The 20,297-nt window shown below is 39.3% G+C and overlaps 1 protein-coding gene across 1 annotated transcript; it reads left to right on the forward strand.

The window, feature by feature from the left end:
- The first annotated feature begins 5,058 nt into the window (after positions 1–5,058).
- On the forward strand, positions 5,059–5,988 carry LOC116859353 (olfactory receptor 4X2-like). The gene has a single exon (XM_032844585.1). The coding sequence runs from the start codon at positions 5,059–5,061 to the stop codon at positions 5,986–5,988; it is 930 nt and encodes a 309-aa protein (XP_032700476.1).
- The last annotated feature ends 14,309 nt before the right edge of the window (positions 5,989–20,297 follow it).

Genomic DNA, 20,297 nt, shown 5'->3' on the forward strand with positions numbered 1-20,297 from the left:
TTTAGATTTTCCAAGGCTTCTTATTTAATAGTAAAAGCAGTAGAATAGATCAGAAGTGGAAGCATATAATTGATAAATTAATAGTTCAGTGAATTGGTCATTTGCCTAATACCTAAATCCTTGAGTTGGTTAATTCTCTGAATTTACTGTTGTAATTCAGTTACTGGCAAACTTCTAGTTGGTGAAAAGATTTTAGGAGGATTACTCTGCCTTAGTACTTAGTGTGATGAGTGACAGAGGATAGGTACTCAACAATTACTGAATGGACAAAAACTATCAAAGTGGTGTCAACATTATCTATCTTTATCATTTGGAAAGGCTTGAGCTAGATGTGAGATAATTTGGAGCCAGAGAGGCTCTTTCTTGTAAATTTTAGTTGCAACATAGAAGTGATATTAATCTGTTAGTTGCAATGAAAATAGAACAGCTTTTCAAATGCGTGATAATTCCCCAAAGCCATACTTAGGGTTATGAATAGAGGAAGTATTATATTTTATATTTGCATAACATCTTGTAAATATTTCACAGTCTTTCACATCCTTTCACATCAGTTACTTCATTGGAGTCTCACAGCAATCCTGATAGGTCCGTGAAATCTAAATCATACCCAGTGGACATTTTTGGAGCTTGAAACATCATTTAGATTAGGATTTATCTGTAAGGACCAGAGTCTAAAACAAGCTAGAAGTCAAGAACTAGACAGTTCAGGATGGAAATGGTCTCTCTTGTTTCTTCATCCTTTATAGGTTTCATTGCCATCTCGTGGCCCAAGATGGTTCTGCAGAGGCAAGAAGAGTGGCAGAGTTCCTGGCATCAGGGAAGAGAAAGGGACAAAATAAATACATGTCCCCTTTCTTAAAGTTTCAAGGGAGGCTGGGTAATGTAATGTGGGTTTGTGCTCAGATAAAAATTCAGAGTTCCTGAAACTACAGAAGGAATGAAGGAGAAAACAAATGTTGGGAAACCTGCCAGCAATCTCTGCTTCTGAATAAATCAGGCACAAGAGTTGAGCACAAAGTTGGGTATTTTGACATCAGGATCAGAGGTTCCTTCCTTTGTGGTTCCCCATCCCAGCTGTTCTTTTTTTTTTTTTTTAATTGAGATCTAACTTATATTAGGTAAAATGCTCAGATCTTAAGTGTACAACCCAATAAGTTTTGACAAATTTAGTGTCTGGAAATATTTCCAGTTTGTCCCAACCAAGATGTAGATTATTTCCATCACCCCAGAAGCTTCCCAACCAAAAGGTAGAATATTTCCATCACCCCAGAAGCTTCTCTTGTGATGCCTCCCAGGCAATCTCCACTCCCCATATGCAACTACTGATCTAATTTTTACCATCATGGAAGTTTTGCCCCTTCAAAAACTCATAAAATAGAATCATAAAGCATGTGCACTATTGTGCCTAACTTCTTTCACTCAACATAATGTTTTTTTAAAAATATTTCATTTATTTATTATTATTTATTATGGTCAGAGAGAAGGAGAGAGAGAGAGAGCACACAAGCAGGCAGAGAGGCAGAGAAAGAAGCAGGCTCCCTGCCGAGGAAGGTGCCCATGCAGGACTCGATCCCAGGACTCTGGGATCATGACCCGAGCCAAAGGTGGCGGCTTTACCCACTGAGCCACACAGGCATCCCATCAACATAATATTTTTTAAGATTCATTGTGTTGGCTGGGTGTGGTGCATAAAGAATGAATTTTGGAACACTGAAAAAAAAATTAAAAAAAAGATTCATTGCATTGTGGGTTACAATAGTTTGTTCTTTTTGTTTGGTGAATAGTATTCCATTGTATACATATACCACAACAGAAGAAAATGTATTCTCCTGTTGGTGGACATCTAGTTTGATTTCGGTTTTTGTTTGTTATGAATAAAAGCTATTATACACATTCTTTGACATTACCATTTTTAAAAAAAGTATAAACTAAATGAACTATTTATTTATTTATTTATTCTGCAAAATACCTTTTTGGAAGATCTATGTATAGATATATTCCTAATTCTGAATGACTCTGTGCATCATTTATCATGGTGGGCTTTGATTAGAACTGGAGAAGGGAGGGATTAACCCATAGCCAATGGGCTAATCTTTACCAGGTTAGGAAATAAAACCAACCTCATAACAAATGAAACTTAGGTGAACAGACAGTTTTATACCACAAACATTTTTAACAAATGTGTTTCCTATAACAAATATTCATAGACTCACATTAAAAAATTATCTTTTGGGGCGCCTGAGTGGCTCAGTGGGTTAAGCCTCTGCCTTCGGCTCAGGTCATGATCTCAGGGTCCTCTGCTCAGCAGGGAGCCTGCTTCCCTTCCTCTCTCTCTGCCTGCCTCTCTGCCTACTTGTGATCTCTGTCTGTCAAATGAATGGATGGAATCTTTAAAAAAAAATTATCTCCCTTAGATTTTTAAACTGAATGTTTCAATATAGAGTATATTTTGACTGGCAGATTTTCACAGAACCTTAACCTCATGATGACCTGTTAGAGAATAAATACATGTTTTACTTCAAGATTTGGAGCTTTCTTGTAATTGTGTCCTATTAGAGTCCTATAGAGTAAGTAAGTGTGAACTCGAGGTGAATTTATTCTTTTACATTTCTTATTGATTCTGAAGTTACCTACATGGATTTACGAGATTTTATTATCCAGGTCCTGCTTCCCATGGGGTTGTCTTCTGGATTAGGAAGGGGAAAGTTACGGCTGGCTCTCTGGGAGCAATCTTTTCTTACTTGATCATGACGGCATCCCCCCTGGTATTTCTCAAGCAGTGCAAACTCAAGGCTGAGCTGCCAGAATTCAGGAATACCTGGAAGGCAAGTCTACTTAACTCTTATTTTAAATCAGATGGAAGTGAGACTCAGTGGCTTGGTCTCAGCATTTCCAAGTCTGAGGCTACAGGGTGAGCAGATCCTCCATCTGGAAACTCCTGCAATATATGAGCTCTGGTTGGTAGCCAGGTCTTACTATTTTCCAATTGGCTAGCTGAGGAACTTGCAAGAGCTGTCTGTTCTCTGGGGATTATTTAAATCTCTGCATTCAATGCACAAGAAAGGGAATGTTGCCATCAAGTGCATGGCATTTTACAAAGTGCTCTCACATAGTTCTAGTCTTTGCCTGAGACAGGCTAGACAAAGTACTAGGTACTGGGATTCAGGGATGAAGAAGCTATGGTCTTGGTTCTTGGGGATCTTTGTTCTTTCAATATTTACTGACCATCTATAGCGTACCAAATACTGGGCTAAAAAAGCTAGGGAATGTCTATGCCCTCCATATCCACTGTTTGTTATATATATATATTTTTAAGTAATTTCTACATCAACTTGAGGCTAGAACTCACAACCCCAAGATCGAAAGTTGCATGCTGTACTGACTGAGCCAGGTGCCTCTCTCTGCATTCACTGAATGTTCATTCTATCTACATTCATTCTATCTATCACTGAATGCTAATGTTGGCGGTGCTTCAGGTAGCACTGGAGATGGAGTATGAGCCAGCTATAATCCCTGTCTCTAGAAAATTCACAATTTATTGGGGCGGGGGTTGATGGCCACAAAGCAATTACAATTTAGTGTAGAAAGTGCTGTGATTTGAAAATGTCCTGTGAAAAGAGGGCCACTGACTTTAAGGGTTTCTGGTTTCTGGGAAGAATTAAAGGCAGCACAGAGGAAGGGAACTTAAGTTCTGGGATGGGCTGGGGAATGGGAATCTACCTGTGAGGCAGGTAGTATCTTCATGCTGCAGTTTGGACATTGAATCTGTGAGAGGTTAAAGGACGTTTTAGATATCACATAGATACCACCCGAAGAAACCTGATGTCAACATGGGAGTCTGGACTGCTAGCAGTGTTTTCTTCCTTGAATGGCCTCTTGGTAAAATTCCCCAGCTGAGCTGAGAGTTTGGTGCTGGTCTCTACTGTCTTTGTCTCTGAAGACATAAACTCTAATGGTGATTCCCTTCTGGTCATGGTGATCCTTGATCAGCTGAGCCTGCCCCAGTTGCTATAGGAAGAAAGATTTGTGGCAGGAGTGGATGTCATGTCACTCTTAGTCTCAGAACCCAGGAACCTCACTGTAGGAGGGACTGTATTGATACACACAGACCTCAGCCACCTTGGGTTAAGTCCAGCATGGCTGAGGACAGTGTGCAAATCAGTCAGCGCACAATATTGGTGATGCCACAAGGTGTTGGAAGGCTGGATGTGGAGAAGATTGTGTCAGAGAATATGTGTGCATTCTGGCCAGAGGGTGTTTTGTGTTTCTCTTGCCACTGGGGGGCATAGGATAGGAGGTATTAGTAAAGAGAAAGAATCATGTACGGATGGAACTAGATCCTTGGAAAGGGATGAGGTAACCAAGTGACCAAGTAGAAGGAGGGAATTAGGACAAGCAAAAATAAGAATGAATACTGAGAGTGAAGAGACAGTTTTTTCTGGTCTGAAGGGTAAGTGGAGAGGTTAGAATCATATTCTGCAAACCAAGGATGGACAGGGAACAAAAGGAAGTGGGAGGGAGAGAAGCTGCTGGCAAAAAACAGCTAAAAGCATTCAAAAGCCATACAGAGACCTCTAACATAGAGATCGCACCACTGTCCTTGCTGCCACCATCATCCAAGGAGGCATTCGTTTCCTAATAGGTGCCCCTTCCGCTGGTCTGCTCCCACTAGTCCAGCTTCTACATACAAACTGACTTTACTTCCCAGTTGACTAACACTCCTGATGAATCTCCATTGTCTGCAGGATAAACCCCCAAGTGCATAACCATCCCTCAGGAACTGGTAATAAACTCTGCCTCTAGTTTTATCTTTGCTCTTCTGCCCTTTACTTCAGCCACACTTGGGTGGATTTTCGTGGCTTTGTATACTCTTCTTACTTTTTGGAATGATCTTCCCTTCTTCTATACTTAAACTAACTTCTACTTATCTTTCAATATCCAGCTCACAAACTTTTCAGATTTGCAAGGGATTATTATGTAATTCATGCACTTGATGAAGCACTCTTTTGTATCATTTCAGATCACCCCACCCTAATCATTGCCTCCTCTGGTGACTTCATGGCTAATACACACAATGTGACCGAATTCATTTTTCTGGGACTTTCTCCCAATCAGAAGGTGCAGAAACTTTTCTTTGTGCTATTTCTGCTTTTGTACTTAGCAGTTGTGCTGGGGAATTTCCTCATTGTGCTCACTGTCATGACCAGCAGAAGTCTTGGTTCCCCTATGTACTTCTTTCTCAGCTACCTGTCCTTTGTGGAGGTCTCCTACTCCTCAACTATAGCTCCCAAACTCATCAAGGATTTCCTGGCTGAAAGGAAAGCAATTTCTCTGTGGGGCTGCATGACACAGCTTTTCTTTATGCATTTCTTTGGTGGCACTGAGATCTTCCTGCTCACTGTGATGGCCTATGACCGCTATGTGGCCATTTGTAGGCCCCTCAACTATACCACTATCATGAACCGGCAGGTATGTGCTGTCCTGGTGGGAATGGCATGGGCTGGGGGCTTTGTGCATTCCTTTGCCCAAATCCTTCTAATCTTCCACTTGCCCTTCTGTGGTCCCAATGTGATTGACCACTATTTCTGCGACCTCCTTCCCCTGCTCAAACTTGCCTGCTCTGACACCTTCCTAATTGGTCTGCTGATTGTTGCCAATGGAGGGACCTTGTCTGTGATCAGCTTTGTGATCATCTTAGCCTCCTATGTGGTCATTTTGCTCCATCTGAGGACTCGAAGCTCTGAGGGGCGGAGCAAGGCCCTCTCCACCTGTGGGTCGCATATCACCGTGGTTACTTTATTCTTTGGGCCATGCATCTTCATCTATCTAAGGCCTTCTACCACCTTGTCTATAGACAAGACAGTAGCTGTATTCTACACAGTGATCACCCCACTCCTCAACCCTGTCATCTACTCCTTGAGAAATGCCGAAGTGAAGAAGGCCGTGAAGAAGCTGTGGATTAGGACAATGAAGCTAGATGAGAAATAGAGGCCGAGTCTCGGCATTGATCCGTGGGTGTGGAGTGGTGCTGAGTCCAAACTGAAGGGGCAGAATGAGATGAAGGAAAGTTCCCAGGGTTTTTATCTCTAGAGTAATTGTTGTTTCTAGAGTAATTCTAACAGTCTTATCTTCAGAAACTCTTCTAATCACTTTTAAGATAATTCCTCTTATGGATGTACTGTAACTTGATTAGGCATTTTATGTTAGATGTTTAGGTTGTTTCTAATCTTTTTACTGCTATAAATAACACTATGGGAGTATTTTTAAAAAAGATTTATTTATTTGGGGAAGAGTAAGGATGAGGGGAAGAACATAGAAAGGAGAGAGAGAGAATCCTTGAAGGAGATCCTGCTCTGAGCGTGGAGCCCAATGCAGGGCTTGATCCCAGGACCCTGAGAACATGACCAGAGCCAAAATCAGGAGTCGGATGCTTAACGGACTGAGTCACTCAGGAGCCCCACTGTGGAAGTATTCTTTTTTTTTTTTTAATTTTTAATTTATTATTATTTTTTAAATAAACATATAATGTATTTTTATCCCCAGGGGTACAGGTCTGTGAATCACCAGGTTTACACACTTCACAGCACTCACCTAGCACATACCCTACCCAATGTCCATAACCCCACCCCCCTCTCCCAACCCTGCTCCCCCCAGCAACCCTCAGTTTGTTTTGTGAGATTAAGAGTCACTTATGGTTTGTCTCCCTCCCAATCCCATCTTGTTTCATTTATTCTTCTCCTACCCCCCAAACACCCCATGTTGCGGCTCCACTTCCTCATATCAGGGAGATCATGTGATAGTTGTCTTTCTCTGATTGACTTATGTCACTAAGCATGATACCCTCTAGTTCCATCCACGTCATCGCAAATGGCAAGATTTCATTTCTTTTGATGGCTGCATAGTGTACCATTGTGTATATATACCACATCTTCTTTATCCATTCATCTGTTGATGGACATCTAGGTTCTTTCCATAGTTTGGCTATTGTAGACATTGCTGCTATAAACATTCGGGTGCATGTGCCCCTTCGGATCACTACGTTTGTATCTTTAGGGTAAATACCCAGTAGTGTGATTGCTGGGTCATAGAGTAGTTCTATTTTCAACTTTTTGAGGAACCTCCATGCTGTTTTCCAGAGTGGCTGCACCAGCTTGTATTCCCACCAACAGTGTAGGAGGGTTCCCCTTTCTCCACATCTTCACCAGCATCTGTCATTTCCTGACTTGTTAATTTTAGCCATTCTGACTGGTGTGAGGTGATATCTCATTGTGGTTTTGATTTGTATTTTGTGGAAGTATTCTTGAACAGAATTCTGAAATTCTATTAGACTCACCTGCTATAGTAAATTTTCTGTGCTAAGAGGTATAATGATTTTTATGTAGAGTGTTAAATTGATTCTATGAAAGATAGTAATAACCTTCCTTGTGAAAGTGCTCTTGACAAATTGAATGCTGTCATTAAACACTTTCTTGATGGGAAACAAGATTTTACATAGTTTCAAAGTATCCCTCCACAAGATACTTACTAATTGCAAAAGGCAAAATATAACTCTACTGTAGAGAAAACTGGAAGAACGTTCTTTAAATAATTACTCAAATTACTCACTAGTATTGAGACTGGAGAGGCACATAATATAAATACTGTGGTTTTCTTACCCAAAATATATCATCTGAGTGTAACCATGACAAAGGCAAACCCCAATTGAAAAACATTCTGCAAAATTAATAGCCTGCATTCTTCAAAAGTATGAACAAGAGATTGAAGACTTAAAGATTCTGGATACAGATATAGATAATTAAATGAGACCTGTGATCCTTGATTGGATTCTGTACAAAATGAAGGTCATTAGGGAGCACAAGTTGTGAAGATGAGATGATGGACTTGTATCAGAGTTATTTCCTGATTCTGATCATTGTAGTGCATGTATGTCAGAGAATGTCCTTGGATTGGAAATGAGCATTATTATGTCATCAACTTTGAAACATTTCAGAAAAAATCTGTTTGCCTACCTGTCTATTGAGAGAATGAATGATAAAGAAAATTTGGCAAAATATTAATATTTGGGGAATTTGGTTATGGGTATACTATAATTCTTTGTGTTATTGGAACTTCTTTTATGTTATGTAAATGTTATGTTATGTAAATCAGAAATTATTTTAAATTATAAAATTAAAATATTTTGCAAGTTAGATAGCTTATTGTTTAGTTTATTCTCTCTCTCTCTGTGTGTGTGTGTATAGGAATATTTTATATTTAGTTAGCTTTGAGTCTTATTTATAAATTTGTGGTAATCACCAAATGGATGCACCATCATTTATGAAAGTTGTCTACTGATAAGTATTTGGACTGTTTTCAAATAATGTTACAGAAACTAACCTTGATTTAAGTATGTGCAACCAAACTAGGATTTATTTCCAGAAATGAAACTGCTTGTTCAAATGTGGGTATTTATAAATGGATAGATAATATCAGATTGCCCTTCATAGCATGTGTACTCATTTGTACTCTCAACAATTTTGTCTTTCCCATGAAATATTTTGCTAAATTTGTTAATGTAATAGTTGAAAAAATGGTAGATCCAAAAATTTTAATTTACACTTCTCTTATTTCTGAGGTTGGGTATATTTTTATATATTTAAAAGCCATGTATTTTCTGTAAACTGTTTCTATCATTTTCCTATATTTAGATTGTAGTCCTTTTTATTATGTTCCAAGGACAGGTTATATATAAAGATTTGCCCTTTCTGATATGAATTGTAGATCTCCTCTACATATCATTTTTTTTTACTTTGTTTATTGTGTGTGTGTTCTGATATACAAAAGTCTGCTTTTTGTGTAGTTAATTATCATTATATCCCTTTGTGGCTTCTAGAATAGCCAGGATTGCACTGTTTCTTATATGGGAGCTTTATAAATGCTTTCATATCTTAAAGGCTAGTTCCTTCTTGTTGTTCTTCTTTTTCAAAATTCTGCTGGATACTGTTTCTTCACATGAACTTTAGATTTAGTTTTACTTCTCTTCCTATTCTATATCCTCATGAGAACTTAGGATTGACATCATATTACATTCATAACAAGTCTTTAGAAGGAATCATAATCTTAATGATGTGAGTCTTCCCATCCAAAACCATGGTTTGTCTTTCTGTTTGTGGATGTCTTCTTTTGTGTTCTCCAGTAGAGTTTTAAAGTTAAAAAAATATTTAAAACTGTGTTATTTTAATTTCTAGCTATCTGAGATATAATCGGTGTATAACACTGAATAAGTTTAAGGTATACAGTGTGATGATATAATACACACATATATTGCAAAATGATTGCTAGAATAAGATTAGCTTACACTTTTATCACCTCACATAATTGCCTTTTTAATGGAGAGAACATTTAAGGCCTATGTTCCTAGCAACTTTTAAACATATAATAAAGAGCATTATTAACTGTAATCATCATGCTATACATGATTTTACCACAGCTTATTCATCTTATACTGAAGTTTGTACCCTTTGACTAACATTTCCCCATTTTCCCCAACCCTGGCCCCTGACAACCACCACTTTACTCTGTTTTTATGAGTTTGGCATTTTAGCTTCCCCATATAAGTGAGGTATACAGTATTTGTCTTTCTCTGATTTATTTCACTCAGCATAATACCCCCAAGTCCATCTGTGAAGTTGTAAAAGGCAATATTTCCTTCTTCTTCATGGCTAATAATTTAATATTTCATTGTATATATTTCATTTCAGCTTGAAGAACTCCTTTTAGAATTTCTTCTAAGCCCAGTTTAGTGGTGAGGAACTCTACCAGCATCTGTTTGAGAAGGTCTGTATTTTGTCTTCATTTTGAAGGACGAATTTGCTGGATAAATCATTTTTGGTTGGCAGTTTTTTTCTTTTAGCACTTTGAATATACCTTTCTACTCTCATTTGGTCTGGAAGGTCTCTGCTGAGAGAGCCAATGATAGCCTTGGAGGTCTCTTATTTGTGAGAATTTTTTTTTTCTCTTACTGCTTTTAAAATTCTCTCTGTCTTTGCTTTTATTTTTTTAAAATTTTTTATTAACATATAGTGTCTTTGCTTTTAAATAGTTGTATTATAACAGTCTTGGAGAAGATAATTCTGTACTGAGTTTGAGGAGTACTTTATAGCTCTGAAAAACAATCTGAGGGGTTTGAAGCAGCGGGGGGTGGGAGGTTGGGGGAACCAGGTGGTAGGTATTGGAGAGGGCACGGATTGCATGGAGCACTGGGTGTGGTGCAAAAACAAGGAATACTGTTATGCTGAAAAAAAAATAAAATTATATAAAAAATTCTCTCTGTCTTTGCTTTTTTAAAATTTTTTTTATTAACGTATAGTGTCTTTGCTTTTAAATAGTTGTATTATAACAGTCTTGGAGAAGATAATTTTGTACTGAGTTTGAGGAGTTCTTTATAGATCCTGGATATCAACCTTTTGTCTGTACTGTCATTTGCAAATATCTTCTCCCATTCCGTGGGTTGCCTCTTTGTTTTGTTGACTGTTTCCTTTGCTGGGCAGAAGCTTTTGATCTTGAGGAAGTCCTAAAAATTCATTTTCACTTTTGTTTCTTTTGCCTTTGGAAACATATCTTGAAAGAAGTTGCTGTGGCTGATATCGAAGAGGTTACTGCCTATGTTCTCCTCTAGGATTCTGATGGATTCCTGTCTCACGTTGAGGTCTTTTATCCATTTTGAGTTTCTCTTTGTGTACGGTGTAAGAGAATGGGCAAATTTCATTCTTCTACATATAACTGTCCAGTTTTCCCAGCACCATTTATTGAAGAGAGTCTTTTTTCCATTGTATATTTTTTCCTGTTTTGTCAAAGATTATTTGCCCATAGAGTTGAGGGTTCATATCTGGGCTCTCTACTCTGTTCCACTGGTCTATGTGTCTGTTTTTATGCCAGTACCATGCTGTCTTGGTGATCACAGCTTTGTAGTAAAGCTTGAAATCAGGTAACATGATGCTTCCAGTTTTATTTTTGTTTTTCAACATTTCCTTAGCGATTCGGGGTTTCCTCTGATTCCATACAAATTTTAGGATTATTTGCTCCAGCTTTTTGAAAATTATCGGTGGAATTTTGATCAGAATGGCATTAAAAGTATAGATTGCTCTAGGCAGTATAGACATTTTCACAATGTTTATTCTTGCGATCCAAGAGCATGGAATGGTCTTCCATCTTTTTGTGTCTTCTTCAATTTCTTTCATGAGTGTTCTGTAGTTCCTAGAGTACAGGTCCTTTACCTCTTTGGTTAGGTTTATTCCCAGGTATCTTATGGTTCTTGGTGCTATAGTAAATGGAATCGATTCTCTAATTTCCCTTTCCGTATTTTCATTGTTAGTGTATAAGAAAACCACTGATTTCTGTACATTGACTTTGTATCCTGCCACATTGCTGAATTGCTGTATGAGTTCTAGTAGTTATGGGGTGGAGTCTTTTGGGTTTTCCATGTAAAGAATCATGTCATCTGTGAAGAGAGAGAGTTTGACTTCTTCATTGCCAATTTGGATACCTTATATTTCTCTTTGTTGTCTGATTGCTGTTGCTAGGACTTCTAATACTATGTTGAACAAGAGTGGTGAGAGTGGGCATCCTTGTCGTGTTCCTGATCTCAACGGGAAGGTTGCAAGCTTTTCCCCATTGAGGATGATATTTGCTGTGGGTCTTTCATAGATAGACTTTATGAAGTTCAGGAATGTTCCCTCTATCCCTATACTTTGAAGCATTTTAATCAGGAACGGATGCTGGATTTTGTCAAATGCTTTTTCTGCATCAATTGAGAGGACCATGTGGTTCTTCTCTGTTCTCTTATTAATTTGTTCTATCACATGATTGATTTGCAAATGTTGAACCATCCTTGTAGCCCAGGGATGAATCCCACCTGGTCATGGTGGATAATCTTTTTAATGTGCTGTTGGATCCTGTTTGCTAGGATATTGTTTAGAATCTTAGCATCCATATTCATCGGTGATATTGGTCTGAAATTCTCCTTTTTGGTAGGGTCTTTGCCTGGTTTGGGGATCAGGGTAATGCTGGTTTCATAGAAAGAGTCTGGGGGGGAGGAGTCAAGATGGCGGAGAAGTAGCAGGCTGAGACTACTTCAGGTAGCGGGAGATCAGTTAGATAGCTTATCTAAAGATTGCAAACACCTACAAATCCAACGGGAGATCGAAGAGAAGAAGAACAGCAATTCCAGAAACAGAAAATCAACCACTTTCTGAAAGTTTTTCAGGGTCAGAAGACAAGCCAACCACAGACTTTTTTGCTGGACAACATAACACAAGAAGACAAAGCCACATTTAAAAATATGACTTTCAAAGAATCTCCACTTAACACAGGAAACAAGTACGGCACATGTAAAACTCAATGGTTGTGTTGTGAAGATAAATGCTATCATTTTTCAAATGAAATGAAGAACTTTGAAGACAGTAGGAACTTGTGCAAGACAATGGGCTCCAAGCTTGTTAAAATAGAAGACGAAAAGGAACTGAACTTCATTCGAAATCACGTGTCCTATTTCACTTGGATTGGACTGTCCCGTAAAGGAACCCAAGGTACCTGGACATGGGAAGATAACTCACCACCCTTCCTCAAAAAAAATGGAAATTAATTGGAAAGGGATAAAGACTGGAAAATGTGCAAGCCTGGCTGCAAAGCAGATAGCTCCTTCTGACTGTTCCAAACTCATGCCTTCTATTTGTGAGAAGAAAATTACTTCTATGGCTACCTGATAATAGGAACAACAACAGAAGACAAGTGCAATATTTTTTTCTTATAAAGACCCAGTCTCTTGAAAGTCCTAATCTTCCTCTCTCATTTCAGAGTATCTTTGCTCTTTTATGGGCTGTACCCACATTTCAGTTTTTAACTGATAAGACGTTGGAGTATTGGGTGCACATTCTTGTACATCATGGTACATCGATCCCTCCACCTCTCATTTTCACATAGAGACTGCCATGTTATGAGCACAGTTCAGTGGAATAAGAGAATAACAGTTCTTCTGATAAAGACTAAAAAGCAAGTATCTCTATAGTCTATTTCTGCAACTCATACAAATTAAGGAAGTAATCCTGCAAAGCTTCGATCACTATCGTGCATATTTTGTCTGGAATCCAGTGCCAAAAGTAATTAAAACTATTACTATTCAGAAAAAAAAAAAGAAAGAGTCTGGAAGTTTTCCTTCTGCTTCAATTTTTTTGAAACAACTTCAGGAGAATAGGTGTTATTTCTTCTTTGGAAGTTTGGTAGAATTCCCCAGGGAATCCATCGGGTCCTGGGCTCTTGTTTTTTGGGAGGTTTTTGATCACTGCTTCAATCTTGTTACTAGATATCAGTCTATTCAGGTTGTCAATTTCTTCCTAGTTCAATTTTGGGAGTTTATAGTTTTCCAGGAATGCATCCATTTCATCTAGGTTGTTTAGCTTATTGGCATATAACTGTTGATAATAACTTCTGATGATTGTTTCTACTTCCTTGTGTTAGTTGTGATCTCTCCCTTTTCATTCATAATTTTATGAGTTTGGGCTTTCTCTCTTTTCCTTTGGATTAGTGTGGCCAATGGTTTATCGATCTTATTGATTCTTTCAAAAAACCAGCTTCTAGTTTCATTGATACATTCTACTATATCTCTGGTTTCTACCTCATTGATCTCTGCTCTAATCTTGATTATTTCCCTTCTTATGTGTGGAGTTGGTTTGATTTGTTGTTGATTCTCCAGTACTGAAATTTTGGGTGACCTATTAGCTTCATGGACTTGGATGTCCAAATATCTCCACATATTTGGTAAACATGAAACCGTTCTTTCTTTAAATAGGCTCCCCCCCACCTTCCTTCTCTTCTCCTTCTGCAATAGTTCTAGACTGTTTCTTTTAATGATATCCTGTTGTTCACACAGGATTTCTACACCCTTTTCTTTTTTTTTTTTCCCGTGTTGTCCTTTGACTGCATAAATTCAAAAGTCCTGTCTTCTACTCCTAGATTCTTTCTTCTGATTGGTCAACTAGGATAATCATTTCACAACATATACATATATCAGAACATAATGTTGTACATCTTGAATGCATACAATTTTTACTTATCAACCACAATTGAATAAAGCTGGAAAAATTAAAATAAACCCAATATGATTTTTATTACCTTTCTAAGCAAATGGTGTATGTGTGTGTGTGTGTGTGTGTGCACATGCATGTGCACATGAATGTGTAGGTGTGTGACAGGGAGATATGATGTAAGGCAAGAAAGAAGTGTACTCTCTCTATGTCCTTCAGGCCAGCAGAAATGCATGCATGGGTCACTATTTGTGTTTCTCCATTCCAGTCCTTCAACTTTTGCTACCCTTAGAAGTCCTTCCTAGGTTCAGACTGTAAGCCAGCTGTCAGGGCTATTGAGAATCTTCAACAATATTTTCTTCTCCAGAGTTTCGTTAGTGAGAAGTTGAGAAAAGCTGAATTTATGACAGTAGCCAGTGTCATTTAGTATGAAATAGTAGGAAGTTACTGATGTATATGCAGAAGGAATTAACATAGGTTTCTTAAAGTAGTGATAATTCCTTGAGTTTTAAAAAAGTTTGAGTTTTTTTGCAGTGTTTCAGATGGATCATGGTTAGGAGTAAGAGACCACATGTATACCATAGATTCATAATTTGTTTGCTCCAAGATATGGAACTTTGGTGTAGCAGCAATACTACACAGAGCAGAAACAGATGGGGGGGGGTGATTCCTACTTTGATTTCCCACTGGTCTCTTTGTTTCCTAATGGGGAACCTGTTTGGGCAGGAAATGTTGTACCCAGACATTTAACCGAGATAGACAGTTTAGCTGCATAGGTTTGAACCATTCTTCTAATCTTTCTGAGCCTCTTTTATTGAATCCGTTGAATGGCAATAGTAGGGTACAGTAGTAGACTGTTACTCTGACCATCTGTGAGATGTTAGAAAAATCGAAAGACATAATACTGCCCAACACAAGTGTGGTTTCTAGGAGACTATGCTGAGCAGTTAGGGAGCTCTAATCTTCCTGAAGCCTTTGCACGTGAAAACTGTGTGCTGAAAATTTGTGGTAAAACACTTAGAACTTTAAGAATGAGCAGCTGGAAGACCCTTGTGCTAGGAGGCAGGAAGGAGCTTTTTTTTTTTTTTTTCCTTTTCAACTGTTTTGCCAATTGAATAATATGGACAAGGTGACCCTGGAAGGTCTTTCCATGTCTATCATTCTGATCAGGTGACCTGTTGGAGTATGTGTGTGAAGTGGTCCAGGTCCACTGGGCTCAAGTCTCCCTGGAACTCACTGGCATCATTGGTCCAGTGAGGGACGAGGTCAAAATAGGACACCAAGAGCCTCTTGCAGAAGTCTGTGGTGGGGACAGAGCGATGTTGTGATACTGAGTTCTCTCTGCCACTTGCTTGAGAATGCAGAGGGAAACCTCTAGGGACCAAGACAAGAGGGTGGTTAATCATGTGGGACAAGTAGAAGTACCAACTTTGTAATTGGATTAATTACAGATATGTTCCTTAGCCTCTTGGAAGGAAGCACTTGGCAAGTTGACTTTTGCTATTCTCAGAAATTCCCCAGACAGGAGATGCTAAAAAGTTTAGGGAATTAAATTCTCTGATTGAAGTCTACATCTCCTACACCTTAAATGCTCCCAGCTTCACAGTGCAGCAGATAATTTCCTCAAACCTCATTTTGATGGATTTTAGAGTAGAATGGCCCTGTTCTGTTCCCCTGTAACTTTCTAGTGAGAAGGTTATGAAGTGTTGGAGGCACATGGAGGTGGTAGCATTGATGGTACTTGGTGAGTCCACAGAAGAAGATCAGAATTTAATGGCACCTTTATGTGTGGAACAGATCCTGAGTCTGTTCATTCACTGAACCCTTACCATGGGCGGGCAGAGCCTCCAGCAGAGTCTTTCACACACACAAGGGCACCCTTTCTGGTGTTACTCTGGCTTCCACACACTTCCATGTATAAGAAGGCTTTCTTAGATTTGCTCACTCTTTCAGCTGATGGGGCAGACCTTTGACATCACCCTGTTAGTCTTTCCTGCCTACTTAAATGACAGGGTGAGGAAGTAACTCTGCATCTCAGCTGAGAGCAGATGTTACAGTGATTCTCACCAGAGCTACTAGTAACATGGCCAGTGTGGAGCCATTTGCAAGGCTAGTTTTTAATTAACTACTGACTCATACATTTTTGAGATATTCTTTTGAAAAATTCAAGGGGCCTAAGATATTCTCACAACTGGCCTTCTCTTGTAGAAATGAGGGTTTTCGTCCCACTTGAGCCAGGATGGAGATTAAACTCTTTAGAAGCCTGCATTTTACTGAGGACCACCTTGAATCAAGATTTCCAAGATTTAGATCAATGAACTCTAACATATGCCTTTTATTTCTCTGATCAGTTTATCTATAGAGGTTGTTAGTGAAGCAAATATGTTTTCCTGGGGTGACTTGTGGAAGTGATTCAGTCTTCCAACTACAAAAGATTCAGAAGATAAAGTTAAGAATCAAGGCAATAAACAACATTCAAGATGGGTTCAATCACTTAATCTCTATGAAGCATGCTTTGGAATTATTTTCACAGAGACCTTATTTTTTTTCTTATACTTGATATCCCTACACATATGTTAGCCTCTGTGCTGTTTACAAGACACGCACAGTGATACCTTGGTTTTGACATGGATTTAGTCACAGATGGAGGATGCAAGGATCAAATAAAAACTCATATACATCTGAGTTCCCAGCTCTGAGGAAGGTATGACACAGGTCATAAGAGACACTTCAAAAACCTTCAAAGCTTACAATCTCTATTATGTTGGAGAAATGTGACGGGGGCATGTGAAATTGCTAGAGAATAATATAATCATTGGTGACAAAGTGCTGGAGCTAAGATCCCCAGTCACCAAGGCATGACTGGCATGCACAGGCTTCTTTCCCTCGCAGTTCACTTTGGCCGACTCTGGAAATATCCTCTCCCCACCAGTATCTCTGAGTTCTGCTCAGGATCTCTGCACGGAAATTATACCTCAGGAAGGTGGAGAACTGAGCAAGAACAGATTATTGTTCATTTTCTTGCTGGTATGTATTTTTAGATCCTGTTCTAGCTTTGCTTTGCTGGTGTTACAAATAGTAATCTCTCTCATTGACCACTACTTCTGTTCTGGAAGCTGGCCATGTGGGCAGGAGGGGAGGAGCCAGTGGGTGAGAGGAAAGTGAAGTGGGTCTAGTCTAGCCTCTGCCTGAGAAGCCACATGGTGCTGGGTCCAGATTCCCCTTCTGTGGGAGGAGGAATCCATGAGCTTCCTTCCAAATCTAGCAGCTTGTGATGACCCAGTGAGGGAACTAGCAGGAGAGACCCTGCTTGACTCCTCTGGTGTGGGATGTCATTGGAGGACAACATGCAAGCAAAGGATGCTGGACAAGGCTGGTCAGAACAGTTTTATTTTTCAGAATCCACAGAATGAGGAGTTCTGTGACAGGAAATGTATAATGAGAAAACATAAGATAGGGCAGATTTATTGTGAAGATTTGAAAAATGCTCACAGAAGTCATGTATTGAGGCCACTCTGTCTTAGGCTTCTAAGAGCATCCCAGTTTAGGTTTTCTTAACCACAAAACCTGGAAGCATGCAGTTACTTGCTGGTTGAGAAGAACACATACTTAACTTTCAGGGTCCCTTCCTGGGCTCTGCCAAGGAAGTCAGAATTAAAGTCACTGCACAGGTGACATGACTCTGCACTGTTGTGGTTTACAACTATGATGATCTCATTATGAAATCTCTCTTGAATGTTCTCCATTTCTACTCAGAGTTTTGAAAATGTTAATTTTGTTTTCTTTCTTCCATTGTAAAGACTTAAAAACTGTAACATTTTAGAGAAAAATTTGTTGGTTACACGGTGCATACATATAGGTATATACACTGTATAAACATCTTGCTCTCTTATTTTCAATAATTTTGGAAAGACAAATGCAACTTTTTTTAGAAGATCTGAAATCTAAAGTTGTCCTTACCAATTCTCTGAGAGGAACTCTCTGATACCAAAAGGAATTTTAGAGACAGACAGCATTTACCTTCAAATCTAATTTCACAGGGTATTTGTCTAGTAATAGAGCCATTTTTCTCATTGGGGTGAAGTATTCCATATGTTGATTGCCTAACAAGGATGTCATATCTGTCTTGCCTTAGACCATATTGTGGAACGGATTTTCTACAGTAAGCATCAGAGTTTCTCAGACTCAGTTATTCTGCATTCTCTGAAACTAACCAGGCTTCCTAACAGGGGTAAGACAGAAGCTAAGGTGGGTGGGAAACAAAGTTGCCAAGCTTCAACCATTGTCCTTGGAGGTGGGAATGGAGAAGGTGGAATGTGGGTCATATGAATTTGTTTAATTGATTACTGATGGTAAAACATGCATAACATAAAAATTTACCACCTAAACCATTTTGAAGAGTACAGTTCGTGGTATTCAGGTACATTCATGTTGTGCATCCATGGCTACCCTCGATCTCAAGAACTTTCATTGTCCCAAGGTCTGAACCCATTAATTCTACATCCCCTACCCCAGCCCCTGACAACCACCATTCTACCCTCTGTGTCTATGAGCTTATACCCTAGGGACCCGTGTAAGTGGACTCCTGCAGTATTTCTCTTTTGGGGACAGGCTTGACATGTTGTTTAGCATATTCAGTCCCATTTCATTAGGTAGCTCTCTGTTTTGTATGCTTGTTGTAAGATGCTTAACTCAGAACCCAAATGCTGCAAGACTATCCAAGCAAAGGTGGGTGGTAAGCCAGCCTTGTGGAGTGGGGGTCCTTACTATGTTCCCATCACACACTGCACTGACAGGGTGACAAGCAGAGTTAAAGCATAATCAATTACATTCTGACACTCTTATCAGTTGTACCCCTACAGAGTTATAATTTGTTTTTAAACTCAGCTTTCAAAACAGCGCCATGGAAAGATATTATTAGTTCTGTTTGTCAGATGAAAATTCCAGGCTTTCTAGGGTTTCTGTACTGTTCAGTGCCACACGGCTAGGAAACAGCTGTGCTATGATTGTAGCCAGGACCTCTGATTCCAAACTCAGGGTTCTGTGGCCAGGTCACAGTGCCACGGCTCCTCTCCAGTTCATGGAGGACTGGCCTGGATGGCAAGCTGGCTGTCAAGTGAGGGAATATCTGCTTTGGATAGCTTCCTGTTTGCTGACTGGCTTGTTTCACCCTGTGGCAATCACTACTTTGGAGGCTGTGATGGTGGATTATCTGTGTCTGATCACCCTCTGTCAGTCCTTGGAGGCCACTGCAGTGCATGTTGGGGTCTCTCTAGCATGCCTTTGCTTCAGGAGGCAGTCCTGGCACCTACATCAGGCTCTTTCCCTTTGTGGAATTGCTGTGCTCTGAGGCCCTGAGTGCACATGAGGGGATGTCTGCTGGGCCATCCTCGTGGAATGGTAGGCTGTTATGGAATGTGCCTGACTTTTGAATTGTTTCTTAGACATTGGTCAGGACTATTGAAGCAGTCTGCTAGTGACTCACATCTCCCTCTGCCATCTCTCCCTTTATGGACAATGGTTGAAGTTGGTGACTGTCCTTCCCCCCTCCAGCTTTTTTAAAAACAACTGCAGGGGAGCCTGGTTAGTTCCACAGGTTGTGGGATAATTGAGGTTTAGAAGGTCTATAAAAGGCTTAAGACTGATGATTCACAGATCTGTACCCTGAAACAAATAATACATTATATGTTAATAGAAAATAAAAATAAAAAAATAAAAGGTCTATAAAAGTTCTGTAAGAAATTGGCTCCACATGAAGGTATAAGACTGACCTGAAATCTAAATTATACAACCAGTATGAGACCCACTTCAGGAGCATAAGATTAGTGGAAGCATTTACGTCTTGAAGAATTCAGACCTCAGTTCATGTATGAGCTGTGAGGACTTGGAGGAGGATTGAATCTCTGAGGCTCAATTTTCTCATGTAGAAAATATCCTCTCATTTTTGTTGTAAGAATTCTTTAGCTAATGTAGGTGTGTCTGCATTAGAGAAAACCCTTCAAGGAAGCATTATTACAAACTCAGTTCTATTTTGGGACCAATATCAAACATTTGATGATTGTTTTTTTGTCTACTTGTCTCAAGGAGAACATGTTTTGGAGGAGCCCAAGGCTGAGAGGGGACTCAAGAAGGGAAGAATTAAAATTGTCTTCAACACCTGAGAAGGATTTTTCTAAGTATTGGAGGAGAGTTCTTTGATTTCTTGATTCTATTCCACTAGCCCCTGTGCTTTAAACC

This window comes from Lontra canadensis, unplaced genomic scaffold (assembly GCF_010015895.1).
Source record: "Lontra canadensis isolate GAN:19392208 unplaced genomic scaffold, GSC_riverotter_1.0 scaffold154, whole genome shotgun sequence".
In the NCBI taxonomy this organism is placed as follows: Eukaryota; Metazoa; Chordata; class Mammalia; order Carnivora; family Mustelidae; genus Lontra; species Lontra canadensis.

Excerpts from the sequence above, each read along its gene's own strand:
- LOC116859353 (XM_032844585.1), top strand. The coding sequence starts at position 5,059 with ATGGCTAATACACACAATGTGACCGAATTCATTTTTCTGGGACTTTCT.